The 19,495-nt window shown below is 35.0% G+C and overlaps 2 protein-coding genes across 2 annotated transcripts; one reads left to right on the plus strand and one right to left on the minus strand.

Moving 5' to 3' along the window:
- Window positions 1–1,439: 1,439 nt before the first annotated feature.
- On the plus strand, window positions 1,440–3,031 carry LOC110928921 (UDP-glucuronate 4-epimerase 1). The gene has a single exon (XM_022171969.2). The coding sequence runs from the start codon at window positions 1,551–1,553 to the stop codon at window positions 2,832–2,834; it is 1,284 nt and encodes a 427-aa protein (XP_022027661.1). The 5' UTR covers window positions 1,440–1,550; the 3' UTR covers window positions 2,835–3,031.
- Window positions 3,032–5,710: 2,679 nt separating this feature from the next.
- Window positions 5,711–9,857, minus strand: LOC110928922 (kinetochore protein NDC80 homolog). Its single transcript, XM_022171970.2, has 5 exons — window positions 9,147–9,857; window positions 7,885–8,366; window positions 6,913–7,159; window positions 6,698–6,844; window positions 5,711–6,028 (listed from the first exon to the last, which is right to left on the minus strand). The coding sequence occupies exons 1-5, from the start codon at window positions 9,783–9,785 to the stop codon at window positions 5,816–5,818; spliced, it is 1,728 nt and encodes a 575-aa protein (XP_022027662.1). The 5' UTR covers window positions 9,786–9,857; the 3' UTR covers window positions 5,711–5,815.
- Window positions 9,858–19,495: the final 9,638 nt, after the last annotated feature.

A 19,495-nucleotide genomic window follows, 5' to 3' on the forward strand; every position in this document is an offset into this window, starting at 1 on the left:
TCTCTATTGATGGGATGCTGATGACATCGTCAGCAAAAGAGTAACATGAATCGATATCAATGACAACGAATCCATCAAGGCTAGTACTATTACTAAACGAATCACTAGTAGCATATACGTGTTGTAAAATGTCGTCTGTGCTCTAACTCTTTCTTATCGGATCATGATTTTACCGGAGCCATCATCATTGGTATGGCCGTTCATCCAACAACCTTAATGTGATTCCAGCATCATATTTTCACTCAACAAGTCAATCAATCTATAAAAAATGATAGAAATTTTGTTATGTGATTGATTAAATTTGGAATAAGTGCATAGTTCGCCGATAATCTTCAAACTTATCATTGAAATCAGTCAGGTGTGGAAATCTAATGGTCTTACAAATGAATAAATCTTCTTAAAAAGAAATCATTTATGTATATTAAAACCTAATAAAAGAGTTAGAAATGATATATTGTAAAGGTAAAATTGTTATAAAAAATACTAAGAATGATACATATCGTATTTATTTTTATTTTTATTTTTTATTTGGATATGCATGATACATTGGTTTCTATCAACATGATAGTAAATCCAAGAACCAAACATACAATTATTTTTTATTTGTATAGATTTATATGAATCGTACCATATGCAATCAGGGGTGTGACTATATGAGATGACACGAATCAAACACAATTTGTGGGTTTACTAAACTCAAACTTACATGAGATGACACGAATCAAATACAAAACTTGTGAATTTGCTAAACTCAAATCTACAATTTTAGAGCACATCGGTGGGACGTAGCAATTATATAGTGCGGTAAGATGTAAAACGTACAAAGTTTATTTTACTAAACTCAAATCATGTTAAAGTTTTCAAATTCGTAACTTTTTAACAACATGAAGTTAACATCCCAAAGGTGAAATACACCAACAAAAATGATACTCATTAACCAAAGAATCTGTAATATGATAGGATTACCAAAACTAGTATCAAAACATCATTTACAATGATTATATTTATAAAAGAAAATTAAATAATTTACACTTTAGAGCCGAGCAACATATTTCAACTTTATTAAAGCTGCTTTCATTTAAAATCCAATTAATTAAAATTATTTCCAAATAAAACTATACCTAATAATTACACCGCGTTTTTATTCTTTACAACATTTTGTTTTCACATTATTAATTAATATTTTAATAGATCATGGTGACCATGTTCACCTTAGTCCACTGAATTTAATTAATGCCGCTGATTAGCTGTTTGTTTCTATTTAAAACACAAACTTTTATTTATTGTAAAAAAAAAATCAAAAATAAAATATACTTTTATTTTTTTCAATTTACAATTTCCATCCCCTAAATTCCCTCTGTATTTGAGCTGTCTGCCTCCACAGTATTGACTAGTTCACGCGTATAACTTCCATTTTCCACTATATAACCCTAACCTTCTTTCCTCAGTCTAGCAGGTAAAGTCGATCTTACCTACCTGCAATCCTATTTTCGGATCCAGAATTCACTTTCGTAAAATCTGTTTCAGATACCCAAATTCATCAATCTAACATGGATGAAGAGTTGTTTCCATCAACACCCGGGAAGATCAAGAGCGACCGCCGCACTTTTCACCGGTGTTTCGCATCCACGAGCACTATGTTCCTATGGGCGTTGTTTCTAATCGCGTTAACCGCGTCGTATTTAAGCTTCATCGCCACCGGAAACCACCACATCCACCACACATCTCACCGGAGCGTCACCGGACCCCACTGGGAGAAACGCGTTGTTTCATCTTCACAAATCCACCGGAAAAACGGCTTCTCCGTTCTCGTCACCGGCGCTGCCGGTTTTGTCGGGACACACGTGTCACTCGCGTTGAAAAAACGCGGTGACGGTGTCGTCGGAATCGATAACTTCAACGATTACTACGATCCGGCGTTGAAAAAAGCTCGAAGGAAGATGCTGGAATCTAAAAATATTTTTATTATAAATGCTGATATTAACGATCAGAATGTATTAGCAAAACTTTTTGAAATTGTTGCTTTCACACACGTAATGCATTTGGCTGCACAGGCGGGTGTCCGGTACGCGATGGAGAATCCTAAGTCGTATGTTCATAGTAACATTGCGGGTTTGGTTACATTACTTGAGCAATGCAAGTCAGCTGACCCGCAACCCGCGGTTGTATGGGCGAGTTCGAGTTCGGTTTACGGGTTAAACGACAAGGTTCCGTTTTCAGAATCGGATCGGACGGATCAACCCGCTTCGCTTTACGCGGCTACGAAAAAGGCGGGTGAAGAAATAACACATACTTATAATCATATTTACGGGTTGTCGATAACCGGGTTGAGATTTTTTACGGTTTACGGGCCGTGGGGTCGACCTGACATGGCTTATTTTTCGTTTACGAAAAATATTTTAAAGGGTAAACCAATAACGGTGTATCGTGGGAAGAATGGGGTAGATTTGGCACGGGATTTTACGTATATTGATGATATTGTGAAAGGATGTGTGGGGTCGTTGGATACCGCAGGTAAGAGTACCGGGTCGGGTGGGAAGAAAAAGGGGCCCGCCCCGTACAGGATTTTTAATTTGGGTAATACCTCGCCTGTTACGGTACCGACACTCGTGAGTATACTCGAAAAGAATTTGAAGATGAAAGCGAAGAAGAATGTGGTGGATATGCCTGGGAATGGCGACGTTCCATTTACACACGCGAATATAAGTTTAGCTCAACGCGAACTCGGGTATAAACCGACTACGGATCTGCCTACCGGGTTGAGGAAGTTTGTTAAATGGTATCTTTGGTACTATGGTTATGAACAAGGCAAGGTCAAGTCTGTAAAGTCATAGTTTTGATTTATTTTTTGTTTAGGATTTTTTTTTTTTAATTTGATGAAGAAAAGAAAAAGATATGATGAGCAAGATTCTTTGCTTAAAATGAGGAAGACTTAGAAAAATATTCTCATTTTTTTCTAATTTATATTTTTTGACATTTGTAAGTTGTGAACACAAGTTTCCTCTTGATTAATATGATATATTTAATTTAATTGTGTCTTGATTTACTTTTATCATATTTACCAATAATACATTTTCATATGTCTTGGAAGCAGCCTCTCTTTTTCTACGGAGTAGAGGTAAGGCTGTCTACATCTCACCCTCCTCAGACCCTACCTTAACTTTGCTATTGGTAGGACATACTGAGTATGATGATGATGATGACATTTTCATATGTCTTCTATGTTACAATCTTTATAGAGTGTATAAATAACAAGTATCTAGCAAGTGACCTATTTAATGGGCCAATGCATACAATATTTAACCAATCATATAAAAAGTTCAAAATGACATATTTTTTGTCATTGGAACCAATCTTTGCCTTCTCACCTATAACCACATCAACTTCATCCGAACATCAACTTCATCTGAACGGTGGACATCATCAAAGAAAATGCGTTTTTGGATATGTTAACCTAGACTGGGATAGATGGTGTGAGTTTAATTTTCGTGATGTAATCTTGTAAGTTCGGTAACCGAACACCGGAGACATTAACTGTACATATTCATTTTTTAAACTTTTATCTTTTACTTTCTATTAAAAAACTACATTAATATTGTGGTCCAGAAACTAGCGTCGGAATCTTGGTTGGTGAATATATAGTGTTAGAGTAGCGGCTTGAGGGTGGCGTCTGACAGGGCCTTTCATGATTGACCGACTTTCGTTAGGTTTCCGGCTTTAGGTTTTTGGAATTATGAAAAATACTACAAGATTTTGTTTGTTGAAGGGAAAATTTGAAATTCTGAATTTTGAAAGTGAAACATCAAACTAATTAAAGTAAACATCATACTTTGTCACAAATATGGATTGCCAGTTGCGCGAGAGTGATGCAGGTTGTATCCTTTAAAAGGAGTCCGTGTTCATTCAGTTCTTTCTCTTGGTGCTTTACATTAACATATTCTTGTATTCGGGGTTTGAAACTCATCGTGTGTGGATTCCTTCGGTTCGGTGCACATACTCGATGGAAGCTGTTCTAATGAATGGAGTTGATTGTTCTATACTGGTAGAGGTATCCTTCTATTGAGACTTTAGGAAACGTTTTAACTGTTGAATACAAATAAATTATGTGGTTTTCGCAATTCCAAACATATTTCTTGAAACTGATTTTGATTTGAATACTCCTACTTTATATAAGTTATAGTTTTATTAAATTCAATGGATCTTAATAGAGTGCAATTGAGTTCAAATGTTTGAAATAATCTTCTCATAATGGAAGTCTTCAAACATGTTTTATGTCACCCTATTTAGCAAAATGTCACCTGTACAAAAAATTATAGCATTCATGGTTCAAGTTTTTTTCAAGAATAGCTCTTGGAAATCTCTTTTATAAATTACATTTAGAAAAGGAGTAAATTGCCATTTTAGTCCCTGAGTTTTGTCCAAATTTGCCAGTTTAGTCCAAATAGTTTTTTTTGCATCTGGGTCCCTGACTTTTACATTTTGTTGCCATTTTGATCACTTTGCCTAACTCCATCCAAAAACTCCATCTTTAACCAGGGGTATTTTGGGGATTTTCATTTTAAATGTTTTTAATTGCCATTTTGATCCAATTCAAAAAATCAAAAAAATTCCAAAAAATCAAAAAAATTCCAAAAAATAATAAAAATTCTAAAAAATCATAAAAATTCTAAAAAATCCAAAAAATTCTAAAAAATCCAATTTGGCGCGAACCGTTTCGACCCGTACCGTTTCGAAGCTGAACCGTTTCGACGCGAACCGTTTCGACCCGTACCGTTTCAAGCTGAACCGTTTTAAGCCGAACCGTTTCGAACCGAACCGTTTCGAGCTGAACCGTTTCGAACCCGAACCGTTTCGAGCTGAACCGTTTCGAAGCCGAACCGTTTCGACCCGTACCGTTTCAAACCGAACCGTGCCGTATCGAACCGAGCCGTTTCGAACCGAACCGTTTCGACCCGAACCATTTCAAGCCGAACCGTTTCGAACCGAACCGTGCCGTATCGAACCGAGCCGTTTCGAACCGAGCCGTGTCGTATCGACCCGTGCCGTTTCGACCCGTACGGTTCGGTTCAAAACGGTTCAGCTCGAAACGGTTCGGTTCGATACGGTTCGGGTTTGAAATGGTTCAGCTCGAAACGGTTCGGTTCGATACGGCACGGTTCGGGTCGAAACGGTACTGGTCGAAACGGTTCGGCTTCGAAACGGTACGGGTCGAAACGGTTCAGCTCGAAACGGTTCGGGTTCGAAACGGTTCAGCTCGAAACGGTTCGGTTCGAAACGGTTCGGCTTAAAACGGTTCAGCTTGAAACGGTACGGGTCGAAACGGTTCGCGTCGAAACGGTTCAGATTCGAAACGGTACGGGTCGAAACGGTTCGCGCCAAATTGGATTTTTTAGAATTTTTTGGATTTTTTAGAATTTTTATGATTTTTTAGAATTTTTATTATTTTTTGGAATTTTTTTGATTTTTTGGAATTTTTTTGATTTTTTGAATTGGATCAAAATGGCAATTAAAAACATTTAAAATGAAAATCCCCAAAATACCCCTGGTTAAAGATGGAGTTTTTGGATGGAGTTAGGCAAAGTGATCAAAATGGCAACAAAATGTAAAAGTCAGGGACCCAGATGCACAAAAAAAACTATTTGGACTAAACTGGCAAATTTGGACAAAACTCAGGGACTAAAATGGCAATTTACTCTTTAGAAAAGTTAGATAGTTAAAAACGTTGAGCTTAAATCAAGTTCGGGTTCGAGTTACTCAATAAAGCTAGAACTGTTACGCCATGACATCGACAACAGCATGCTAATATCATAAAGAACTAAATCGCAAGATAGGATGTTAGTGCATCCTTATGAGCTTGTGCTATAGCAGCAGCCGTTTCTGAAACCGCATTATTTATTTCTGATAATTTGCAAGCTGTAAACTCTTTGTACTTCGACACCGAATCAATCAATGCAAACAGCTCGCGTGCACACAGCTGAACCTCTTCTTCGCATTGTGTCATTGTTTCCTGTAACTTCGCCTTCGAACTCTTTACATATATACACACACATATATATAGTTAGTTAGTTAGTTAGTTACTTATATTGTGATAGAAACAATAAATTATACCTGATGTGTCATGCACAAAAATTGCACATTTATTTACATTTTATCTGGCATGATTGAAAACTTTAAAATGTAGGATATTTACATGCTAGAAATTGTTAATACAAACATGACCCAATGTAAATAACATGTTTGATATAAAAATATTTATATTCAAGAAAATCTATCACAACATAAAACAACTTGGTAAAATAAATATTTTAAGAAATTCGTATGAAGTCCGAAAAACATATAGTTTTTCTTTTTCTTATGAAAACTATGTTTTAGTTACGTTATTAACAAAAAGAGTAATGATTAACTGGAGATTTCGAGAATATATCCCAGCTCAATCTCAAACAAATATTACAAAAGTTGACTAAGACCACCTAAATCATTTGATTGAACAAAAGATTAGATGGTTGTTGAAATTATACAACAACATCATAATTGGCAAAATAGTTTTATACAAACAAAACTGTGTTTTGAACAAGGAAACGATTATCTGTTTTTGACCCATTACCCAAACTGACTGAACCTGAACCACCTCGACTTATATTCATTTTGTTCAAAAACATTGTTTTTATTTCTTTAACTTACAAATAAAAAATGTCACCTGAACAAATTGGTGAGCTTCTTTTTCAACAAGCTCAACTTTACGAGACTCAACTTCAAAGTTGTTAATCAACTGGCTAGCCTCCATTAGACACCTGGATGTGTAATCTTGTGTTTCATTCTTTATTGTGATCATCTGGTTTTCCACCTAATCAAAAGATCATAGTCAGTTAAGACAGGGCGGAGAAAATGAAAACAGAAGTAGATGGGACTTACCTCATCAATTCGTGACTGAAGTATGGCAATACGATTCCTTTTTGCATCAATCTTGGCAGCAATGTCACGGGATAGTTGCTGGAGAGACATCAGAGTTTCCAGATTCTCCATTGAGCTTCTCTTTACTTCATCACGTGAAGAATTCAGTACAGGATCCAATCTTGTTTTATAATCCATTCCAAGCACTTCAGCAGCTGTTTTACCGTTTGCGTTCAGCTCGTACTGAATGTCACTTCCTAGTTTTAACCTAAACAATTGCAATTCTCCTTAGACAGTAGAAGATTAAATTATGATACGCTTCTTGATACATAACACTGGTTTCACCAACTCTTACAAAAGCTCCCTATATAACACATTTTATGCACATAATGAAAGTCCATAGAATGACTTAAAGAAATGGTAAAAAGTGTTTTTCGGGTCAACCCGACCGTTTTGAACCTATTTTACCCTGTTAACCAACCAGCCCAACGCACCCATGTTGCCATCTCAATCCCACATATTCAAATAGTCATCCATGTGAACTGAAAGAACCGCAACACTTTTAGCAAATAAAACACACAAAGAACAAACAACCTGATTTAATAGATGCTCGAGAGGTCAATCGGTTTTCAAATAATGCCCAACTGAATTATTGTACTCTAAGTTGTCAATAACGCACAAGGCGCGCGCCTAGGTGACCAGGTGCAGTGCAGCATTACGGCTACACTCAGGCGTGCAGGCACATTTTCAGGCCAAATTCCATCTGAACAGATGAGAAACAATTACACTGGCCCTAAACAAGCCTATAATTCATTTTTGCACATAATGGAAGTCCAAATAGTTACTTAATTCCATGTTTCATAATCACCAGCATTAGGACCATAAGTGAGAACCAAAAGATTATCAAACAACATGACATAAATAATAAATTCTAACAGTAATCCTGTAAAATTATCACTGGTAGTTATATCATAGGCAACAAATAAAAGGTACCTTCGGATAGCCTGGTTACATTCGGTTTGAAGTGCCTCAAGCTCCTTGAACTTTGTCCCAATGACAGCATTCAGATCCCAACACTTCTCTTCCCACTTGATCCGCTCATCCTCAGTATCTCCTATATCTTTCACCACTGACTGTAACTCCCTTTTCATCCTCTCCGCATCCCGCATATTAATACCCTGTTCTTCCACCTTCTTCTTCAACTCCTCATTCTCCTCACAAATCCTTTTCCTCTCCTCCACTTTTATCTTAAGTCCCTTCTCTTTTTCTTCCATTTGCTTCTCAACATTCCCCTCAAGAACCTTTAATTGCTCGATCAAAGCATTAAACTTCTCAATATCTTTTTCACACGTACTTTTTTCCTTCTCCTTTGCTTCCTTCAATGACGGCCCAGACTTCATAGCCTCCAGTTTTGCTTCCAAATCCTTCGCATTTGCTGATAACACATTTCCATTCTCTAACAACACATTTTTCTCCTGTTATCGAATTTAGAGGAATTTCAATCAGCCTAAAAAGCTTTACTGTTTAGTTAGTTAGGATAAGTTTACGCCCCATTTGTGTTGTGCACATATAATGTATATATGTGTGCGCCCTCGGGGGGCAAAAGTGAAATTGCACTAATTTTAACGTTTTTTACTACTTTCGTGAAAATAACATTAAAAGCGGTGCACGGTTAATCATGCATCATGTGGTGGCGTTGATAGCCGAAAGACAAAAGGGTCCATGCACTAATTGGCCTTTATCCCGATTGTCGGGTGTTATGTGCCTTATGTTGAAGGCTTGATGCAAAACTACTATCGAGCCGGGGGTCTCACTGGAAGCAGCCTCTCTATTCCTACGACGTAGAGGTAAGACTGTCTACATGACTACATCTTACCCTCCTCAGACCCTACCTTAGCTTTGCTATTGGTGGGATTTACCGAGTATTATGATGATGACGATGATTAGTTAGGATAAGTTTACACAATAGCAACCAAGTTTCTCTAGTAACAAACAAAACTTTAACCCGAATCCCTAAAAATTATACAAAATTCATCATAAAACTACTCAACTCTTAGCAAACAACTTAAATTAAATCACAAATCCAACGAATTATCAGCAAATAAACCTAACAAAATCATCCAAACTGGCAAACCCTATCCTGCTTACAGTTCACATAATTAGTCAGAAGCACTCACATTTACGCAAATAACAGACTGTTCAGTCAACTCGTCTGGCTCATACACTAAATAAAAAACAAAAGTTAGTAAGAATACCTGTTGAAATTTCCCCATGAAATCCTCATCTAGCTTTTCTACAGCATCATCATCTCCCTGTATATATCTCAAATAACAATCCTTATGATAAACAAACATACTATCTCCACAAATCGACTGCGACTGAGTCGAATTCCCAAGGTAGTCGTTAAACACTGCAATCTGTACAAGCCAATAAATGACAGCTAACACACTAGGAAACGAGTGAGGCGTTCCAGGTGCTTTAAACGCAGATTTGTTGATCTTAATAGGACAATTCAAGAACTTCAAAACCGCATACAAATCATCCTCTAACTTCTGCCCAACTGGATAATCGAGGCACTTGAGAACGTGTTTTAGGGTTTCGATAATGTTACTGTTCGATGGTAAGGGTTTCAGTTTGAGTGTGACCTGGCAGTTGGTTGTGGAGAGGAAGGAGTTGATGGTGGAAACGGCGTGGAGTTGGTAGGAGCGGTCGGTGATGGCGACGGCGGCGTTGCGGTGGTGATTGGCGCCGGTGGAGTGAGCGGAGGACGGACGGCTGCTGCAGAAACTGGCGTCGGAGTCGCGACGGGAGACGGAGCGTCCGGCGGAGAACTGCCATGGATCTGCCGGTGTTGGAGTGGTGGCTTGAGGACGGCGTCCGGCGGGGCCTCTCATGGTTGATTGGTTTCCGGCAGATTTCCCGCTCTCAAAATTTCGGAATCGGGGAAAAAGCTTTTGGTAGGAGGGAAATATAAATAAAGAATAAATTGCCAACTAGTTTCTTTTCTTCGTTATATACTATAGGGGCGAGCAGAAAACCGAAATAACCGAATCGTAATCGAAATAATCAAAAAATCCGGACCGAAAAAACCGAACCGAAACAAAAACCGACGGTTCGATTTTTGGATTTTTAATAACCGAAAATTTCGGTTCGGTTTTCGGATAATCATTTTCAATAACCGAAAATAACCGAACCGAACCGTAAGTTTTAATAGTATACCAAATCTATATATTTTTATGTTTAAGTTATTTAAGTGTTTACCCATGCTACTAAGAATTATTAATTTTATTCTTGTTTGTTAAATATTTATAATAAGAACATTATCATGTTCATTTATCATTAAAATTATCCATTGTTTACAAGAACTAACAAAGTTTAATATAAAAATTAAATAGTTTTCAAAGTATTATAAAAGAAAGCGTCTTAACAAAAACTTTGGAGAAACATTAAAATATATTAGAAGGTTAGGTTTATGTGAATAATATTAATTTAAAAGACTAAATATATTAACTTAAATGTAAACTTTAAGAAAGATTCTTAAACTTTGAATTATCCTTTTAAGTTTTGAATCTTACATAATTAGTTTTAAAAACCGAAAAACCGAACCGAACCGTTGCTAAAACCGAAATAACTCAAACCGAAAAAATCGAAACCGAACGGTTTTTAAAAACCAAAAACCAAACTTTCGGTTTTGGTTTTGGTTTTGGTTTTGGTTTTGGTTTTACCCAAAAACCGAACCGTGCACACCCTTAATATACTAGGTTATAACCACGTGTATTACACGGGTTGAATAAATATAACTTTATATATTATGTGGTAACTTTGTAGAATAGTAACCAAGTTATAAAAGTGTTCCAGTTAGATCACTCAAGTTTCAAAAAAGTTCCAATTAGGTCACTCAATATTCATTTTTCATTAAAATTAAGGGTTTTTTTATCCGTTTCATAGGTGACCGTGGTGATTTGGATTTTTATTTCTTTTTTCCCTTTTATTTGATGCTAACTCGAGTGACGTGAATTGTAACTTGTTTTTTTAAATTTAATGTAATTAAACTGTTTTTATTTTTAATATATATAATTTCATATATTAAAATAATCTGAGCCCAACATCTTATGCTCCATTTTTTTCTTGACACGTGGAAAAAAGGACATGGCTTGATTTGAATGTTAAATTATCTAATTGGGACAAAAATGACACGAATGATCTAATTAGAACACTTTTAAAAATGGTTACTATTCTGTGACATTTTCCCATAATGAAAAGTTACATCTTTAAAAAACGTGTATTGCATGGGTTGAATAAACACGTGTATTACACGGGTTGATTAAATGTAATATAATCGGTTAACACATATGGTCGTCAATATATGTTTTTGAAAAAATGAACTTTGATGTATTATAACATTTTACTTTGTTTTTTATTTATTTATTATTAGGTTAGAAACTTGTGTATTACACAAGTTAACATTTTACTTTATTTTTTACTTATTTATTAATAGTTTAGAAACTTAAGTATTACGCATGGTTAAATCGATGAAATTTTAAATTAAATAATTATTAATATGCGGAAAAAGTAAAAGAAAACGTTAAAAGAAAAAAATGTTATTTTTTTTATTTTCATTACCCGTCGGTTATTAGATAGTAAATATAGATAAAGATATAGATAAAGATTATAAACTTTTATATAAACAATTAAACTATCTTTATCTTTATAAATAATAAAAACGTTAATATATAGTTTTTAATTTATTAATTAATATATGGTTATCAGTTATCCTTATTCTTATCATCAAAATCTTTTAATTTTAATAATTAATATATAGTTATCATTTATCTTTATCTTTATCATCAAATCTCTTCTACAAATTTTAATTGAGACCACCTCATAAAGCGATATGTGTCCCCAAGGTGGCTTCTTTTATTATATAGTACTAGCGGTAAGACCCGTATGCAAACACGGGTCGTTTCTTAAAAAAACATGCATAACATATATTGACAGAGGGTAAAGAAATAATTACTGTAGACTTACAAAATTGATATAAATTAATGATCAATAGCTTTATTCAACTGTAATTTCATTATGTTGAGAGCAAACTACTTTACAAATTACTTTGATGATAGGGTGATTTGGGATTTTGTAAAAATGTTTGTTTTTGTACTACTTTACAAAATTACATAGAATTCAAGAAAACGAAACAACAAATTAAACAGATATTGAGTTATTCAAAGTTCTGTTGAATACTAAATGAGATGTTGACCAAAATTAAAACAGATGTTGACCAAAAGTCAATCAGATGTTGACCAATAGTCAAACATATGTTGACCTTAAACAGATGTTTGGTTTAACGCCACAGATCTGTTTATGGCCAAAATCTGTTTAAGTCCAAATATCTGATATCGAAGGCCAAACATCTTTTTAAGGCAAAACATATGTTTAAGGTGAAACATCTGTTTATGACCAAACATCTGTTTAAGCACAAACATCTGTTTAAGTCCAAACCTCTGATATAAAAGTCCAAACATCTGTTAAAGGCCAAACATCTGTTTAAGTCTGAACAGATGTTTAACTTAATCAGATCTACTGTCTTCTCACAATGTTTTCCTCTTCAAAACACTGTTGAACCTAACATGGGTTTCAATTAACTATTGACCAAAAGTCAAACAAATGTTAAAACCCTGGTTTTGACAACATGAAACACAACATCATCATGCCAAATACAGTCATATACATCCATCCATTATTCTGAATTCATAAACTCATAAATGCAGAAGAATGTCACATTTGCGATTAATAAACCAAGTTTCTACTAATTGCAGTTATTATTAGCAAAAAGAAGCATGATATCATCTATATATAAAACATAAAGTGCTAATAACAGTGTTTTATCATGTTAGCTATACATAGCAGCAAAACATCAAGTTAATAATTAAAAAAAACATACAATCTCCCCATCAAAAAAATTCATAATTATAATATCTGATATCAGAACATACTTAAATGTCGTTGTTAAACTGAGGTAACTTGATTTAATATGATCTTCTGTTCCGAAGATACGTATGTGAAGTGCAACATATCACCAAACCTCAATTTATTCTCAGTCATAAACTTTCGCCAACCGTCTAACGCATAACGTGGCTTCAAATCATTTAACTCTGACTTAACATCATAAACCTCCACAACTCCAACCATGTTTTGAACTTTCAAAGGATGAAGATCAACAGAAAGACCTGCTCGTCTGGTAACTTCAACAGGAAGATGCTACATGTATTGTGTGGAAAAAAATAATAGTCAGACAAATAAACATAAATCATTAGTTTGTTATAAAAAACGGTATACCAGCCTATAGTCTCCTTTGCGATAAAAATGAAAGAACTCAGGTTCGAGAAGATATCCAGAATGTTTTTTTGCAGTCTTTATAATCTTATTTCTATAGATAAGCTTTTTCTGAACGTTGGCGGCTCTTTTCTCCTTGATGAAAAAGTAAACATATACATGTGAATTAAAGGAATATTGAATATATGAAAAAAAAAACAGTTTATATAAGATATACAGATTAAGTGGCGAGTATAGATACCTTAACTTTGTGAGCATATGAAGAACATCCAATATGATCACTTGTGTCGACAGGTAAGGCAGCATTTCCCTTAGTCATATTCTTGACCGTCTCCTTTCTCCCAGAAGTAACTTTACCTTTCTTCTTAACCTGTTGTCATAGAGTAACTTTAATAACCATAGTAATATAACAATCTTTAACACGGTAAACTTACATCTTGTGTTTTATTCAATCGTGAAGACATGCGTCTCTTCGACGTGCATTCGACATTCGTTCGTAACTTCTTCTAAATAATACATTATTGGATAAATGTAACATCAGTAAACATCATTACTAATAGTTGTAAAAAATTAAATTCTTATATGTTTTAAATTAAAAATAAATGATTTTAATAATTTAGTAAGTACCTGAGTAACGGTTCTTCCTTCACCTACAGACACTACTTCTTCATCCTCATAGATGTCCTGGTCAACATTAATGGAAGAATTTGTATAATGCTAAAATAATTAAAACCTTTACTGCTAATACTAAATACATACGTACCTTGAATATATTCTCAACATAATCAGCCTTCGATATCTCAAGGACACTATCATCATCAGATTCAGGTTTCTTCGAAAAGCAAATCTCAGTCTCATCTCTATAAACTACTATGTCAAAAACAACATCATCAATTCTGCTAAACACAAGCAAATCATCCTCCAGTATTCCAACATCTTTACACATTTCCGGCCATCCTCTAGCAAATACAAAGTTCGTATCAACCTTAGACACCTCAACATTCCAATAGGAACCCTTATAACAGATTTGAAATTTGCCACTTGGTGGGTTGTTTTCGTAAAATTGTTTAATGAAGTAGTCTTCGATTACCTGCATAAAATTAAAAATAATGAATACTATATGTGAAGTATGTGACTTATGAGAATAAGCATTGACAGATTTAAGATGCAAAAGGATTCAAGTTAAGATCAATAGTCATACCGTAAAACCAAATCTTGCATAACGATTAAACGTGAAATAAGATTCACCACACATGCCATCAACAAAACATGAAAGTTCAAGCCCAAAATCACCTAACACTCTGAAAACCAACAAAGTATCCCTCGGCAAATTGAGATCTTTAACAACACTGTCCCAACCATCAGTTATTATTGGCTTTGAATTTTCTATTCTGACCCTCACAAACCACTTTTTACCAGACTCATGATAGATTCGCAACTTGTTTTTTTGCCAACAATCTCCCCACTTTTGATTAGCAAAGGCTATAGGTACATCCTGTATATAATTTTTAAGTAGTGTAAGAAAATATAAACTATAACAACTGCTAAATATATATCTCAATAAAAAAATTATGTATATAAAAACATGTCACACCAGTTTCAAAGATTCTGGGTTATCAAGAAACTTGACAAATGTAGTATACATGACAAATGTAGTATACATGACAAAACCTGAATCAGTAAAGATGTTAAAACATTGAAATTAAAAAGTTGGCTTCGAAGATGAACATTAACTTTTTGTATTAACAGAGTATCTATTGAAATTAATCATAGAAACAGAGTATGAGTTAAAAATTTTCTGCAAATAATAACTATTTTAATATGTTATCAACAAATGATTCAAACACCAAACTAAACCCTTCTTGAATGTATAGCAATAAACTTAAAATCGTATTTGTAGCAAGATAGGATTTGATTTTTTTTTGAATTAAAATCGGTTAAACAATATAAAGTATTACAATATGAATTTACATACCAGTTGTTGAAGAAAAAACAACAAAACCTCTAGTGACTCAAGTGTAGAAGACGGAGAATAAGAAAGTTGAAACCCTAGAAAATGACTGGGAAGAAGAGATTTTTGAAAGAAGTCAGATGATAGATGTTTGATGTGTAATAATGCTAAAGAAATAATGACAGTTGTGTTTTCGTTTTCCCATATTTTCAACAAATGAAAAATATTTACACATACACCCCTTATTGAATTTGTTATTTACATTTACAAACTTAATAAAAGATGTCTAACAAAATGTGTTTGGAAACCTCTGTTGGTCGTTGGAAACAGTGTAAGTCAAACAGTCGTTAGATAAACAGAAGTTATGACAACAGATGATAACTATCAGTAGTTGTTTTATTTTTAGCTAACATCTGTCCACGTCAGAACCTCTGTTATCATAATGCATGACAGTCAGCAGTCAACACTATAGTAAATGAACAGTCATTAGGAAAAACAGAAATTATGATAACAGACGGTACCATTTAACAGTAGATGTGTTTTTAGGCAAGCATAAGTTTCAAAAACAGTTGTTTTCAATCAGTGTAACTCAACAGCGGTAAGTCTAACATCTGTTATTAGCCCAACCACTGTTAGGAATAACTGAAATAATTAAAATGAAGATGCGACAACAAAGATTAATACTATTTAAATTTATGTCACTTAGTCAACAGTGGTAAATCAAACAGTCGTTAGCATACACAGTTGTTTCATCATCAGCAGATTCTTCAAAAAACTACTATCAATGATCAAATTCTGAACATTTGTTTTATCTTTGCACTCATCTGTTCACCGTCAAACCAACCCCTGATGCTATTAAACCTCTGTTGACTTACCAAGCAGATGTTCAGACAGAATTCAACATCAACATAATATGTTAACCATCAAACCAACCGTTGATACTATTAAACCTCTGTTGACTTACCAAACAGATGTTCAGACACAATTCAACATCAACATTATCTCTTCGCCATCAAACCAACCCTTCATATTATTAAACTTCTGTTGACTTACCAATAATTAAACTAAATCAAACTAAAAAACTAAATAAGTAAAACTAAAAGGCAACATAGATTCATAAGTTTAAAATTTATTCATTTATTCATGACATTAAAAGTCCAATAATTACATCACATACTGAACAACATTAAAGTTCAAATCTAACAATAACAGCAAGAATGAAGAAACTTTAGCTTCAACTCCATCGATTGCTGAACCTCTCGATGTATGTCCTTCAGCATCGCCATGAACTCCACGTCTCTATCACCGCACTCTATATTACTAACAACACAAATCTCACGATCGGAAGTTGAAGGCATGCGCATAAGATCTCTGGAAACCTGCTCTCTAGTGAACAGGCCAACCTGCAATCCATCAAAACATCTCTTCAACTCTTGAAGAGTAGCCCTGTCTTCATACACCTGTTCCTCGATTTGCCTGACAAAACGCTGCTTGAAATCATCCGATTTTGCATCTGTGAATGAGGCCATTTGAATAAACTATATTACTCGACTTTCCTGAAAGTATGATATCTTCTTAGGAAAACGTGATGAAAACAGGTGAAGTGACTATGAGTTTATATACTGAACTTTGTAATTATGAAAACGTGTAGATTTAATATATAAACTGTCACATCCCGACCACGTTAAAACAACAAACTGTGGCGGAAACGTCAAGCAATACCACCTGAAATATATGTAAAAAAATAAAGTCAGCAAAGAAATGCTGGCGAGTACATAGGTTTTATGGGAGTATCGGATTCATGGCTCGTTTATATGTTGCAGTACTTCGTTAGACTACAAGAGTCAAAATACAAACCTCGTTTTGAAAAGTGTATTGCAACATAATTAACCAACTCAAATCAAATTGGTTATAGTTTATAAAATCTCATAGCCATGACTCTTAACCCAAAAACATTTGTTTTAGTATAACAACTTGTAAACATCTCGTAAAAACTTGTTAATAAAACTCGTATGGTTTGTATCGTTTTGAAAACCTCGTTGTGTGACATCGTTTCAAAATCGTTTTCCCCAGTGAACTAAATAATGACACGCAATGTAATATGATAGAAGCACTTATATATAAGATGTACCAGCGGCGTATCTACCATGATTCTATCATACTACACCCGTCCCATTATCTAATCACTACCCAAAATCAATCGTTTAATTCGTTTAACTTGTTTCAAATCGTGTATCTCGTCCCAAAATCGTATTCGTTTTAATAGTGAAACTACTTTTGGTCGTCTCGCTAATAACATTCAAACCTTCATGACTCGTCTACCTCGTTTCTCGTATTAACAAACCACCAAAGGGTAAGTTAACAATCACAGATTCGGTCGTTACCTACATAACCCCCACACATAACCATGGGTGTAGTCTGATAACGGGATTTGTCAGATCCTATGGTACCATAACCTAATACTTGTCGGCTCGCCCAAAGCTAATGAATTTCATTCGTTATGTAATTACAACCAACAAGTCTTGTTCACCTTATTGAAATCGTTATTAGTTTAGTATAAACCATTGTTTTTGAAATTATCGTTTAAACCTTGAAATTCGTTTTGTACATATGAATCACCCCAAAACAATTGAAAACAGTAAAATAGGGGAACTATGTACTCACATTGAAGTGCAAAGTATCCTCAATCTAAAGAACTCAACAAGCTCAATCAAACCAAGGAAACTCAAGCAGCACCTAGTAATCGAATCACTAGTCAAATAATAGACGCCCAAATCGGAAGATCGGATAGAATGAGGTCTTGTAAACCAAATGAGTGTTGAAACTCATGTGATATGGTTTAACAAAGCCTAAATCCTAGATTGAAACCTAACCTAAGTGCTTTCGACCCATTGCGACCCATTAAGGTAGCTTACTCTACTTTAACGCGTCGTGCGCGCAAACGCGCGTTCGAGATGTCTAACTAGTCCTATGACAAGTATTATATGCCTAAACATGTTTAAATAGGTTGCATAATCAGTTATATGACAAAAGTTTAGGTTACATAGGCTTAAAATCCAATTATGCATGAAAAGGGCATTTTGGTAATTTACCTAAGGCATATAATCTACCTATCATACAACTACTTAAACTCGGTGCCCATAAGGTATAACCTCGGAAGGTTATTCCCTATGCAAGTATGGTCACTAAACATGCTTGGTCGGATCCTAAAGATCGACCAAGCGGGTCGAGTTCGAAAGTCTAAGCGGTGGTTTAGACCGCTTGACTTACGACTCTAAACAAGCACTAAATTAAAAGTGACGAGTTAAACATGTCAAAGCATGTTTAACCTACTGATTTGGTATCAAAACAAAGTGTTTTGATACCTAATAGTAGTTCCGTTGTAAAATGCGTGCTAAAACGCATTTTGACCGAAACTTAGACTCGTCACTACACCTAGTTAACGTGGTAATCAGTGGGTATAGTCACTAAGGACTATAACCAACGTGATTACGCTCATATTGCGAAGTTCAAACGAACTTCTCGTTGACCAACTCGTGGTCAAAGCTGAAAGTCAAACTATATTTGACTTTCAAACTAGAAAAACAATAAAAAGAATGAAAGAATGCTCACAATGGGTCCTTGCTATCTTTTCTACAAGAAAACCAAGTTCCCAATCAGATTAGAGAGCTCCTAACACTTGAGGGAGCCTTCCAAATCAGATGGTAGAGAAGAGAAGAATGAATGAGCAAAGAACAAGTGAATTGGATGGCCTATATATAGTTTTTCGCAAACCGTTAGGATCATTTCTTGGAGAGGAGGGCATGATCCAAGCCATACAAGTGTCAATGAAGGATTGGGGGACTTGGAGAGAACACAAACCAGTCCATAGTATTGAAAACCAGAGATCAAAACCAGCAAAAACGAGCAGAATGACCAGATTCAATGTTTCTGTACTGTGACACTGACACGGGCCGCGTAAGAGTAAGGATTGGTTTACGCGGGCCACCTGGCCAACTTTGGCAGATTGATAATTTCAGTCCCTGCAGCTTAGAAACATGCATTTCGGCCCTTTTTTGACACGTTTAAGCCCCGTTAACCTCATTTCAAGGCTCTAAAACGAAGTTAAAGTATTGAGAACTCAAAAAATGCTCAAAAACATCTCGGATGTCGGTTCGTTTGGTCGTACGATCGCGTTGTTCGGTTAATTACGACGGAAGTCGTAATGAACGCGAAAACGATCCAAATTAAGCGACGAATGGAATTTTTGCATGCCGATCACTAAAATAAAAATATTTTAGTTTGTACAAAAATTTTTGGATGTCCAGATGTGGTCAGAAC

The sequence above is a fragment of the Helianthus annuus genome, chromosome 3 (genome assembly GCF_002127325.2).
Source record: "Helianthus annuus cultivar XRQ/B chromosome 3, HanXRQr2.0-SUNRISE, whole genome shotgun sequence".
Lineage (NCBI taxonomy): Eukaryota > Viridiplantae > Streptophyta > Magnoliopsida > Asterales > Asteraceae > Helianthus > Helianthus annuus.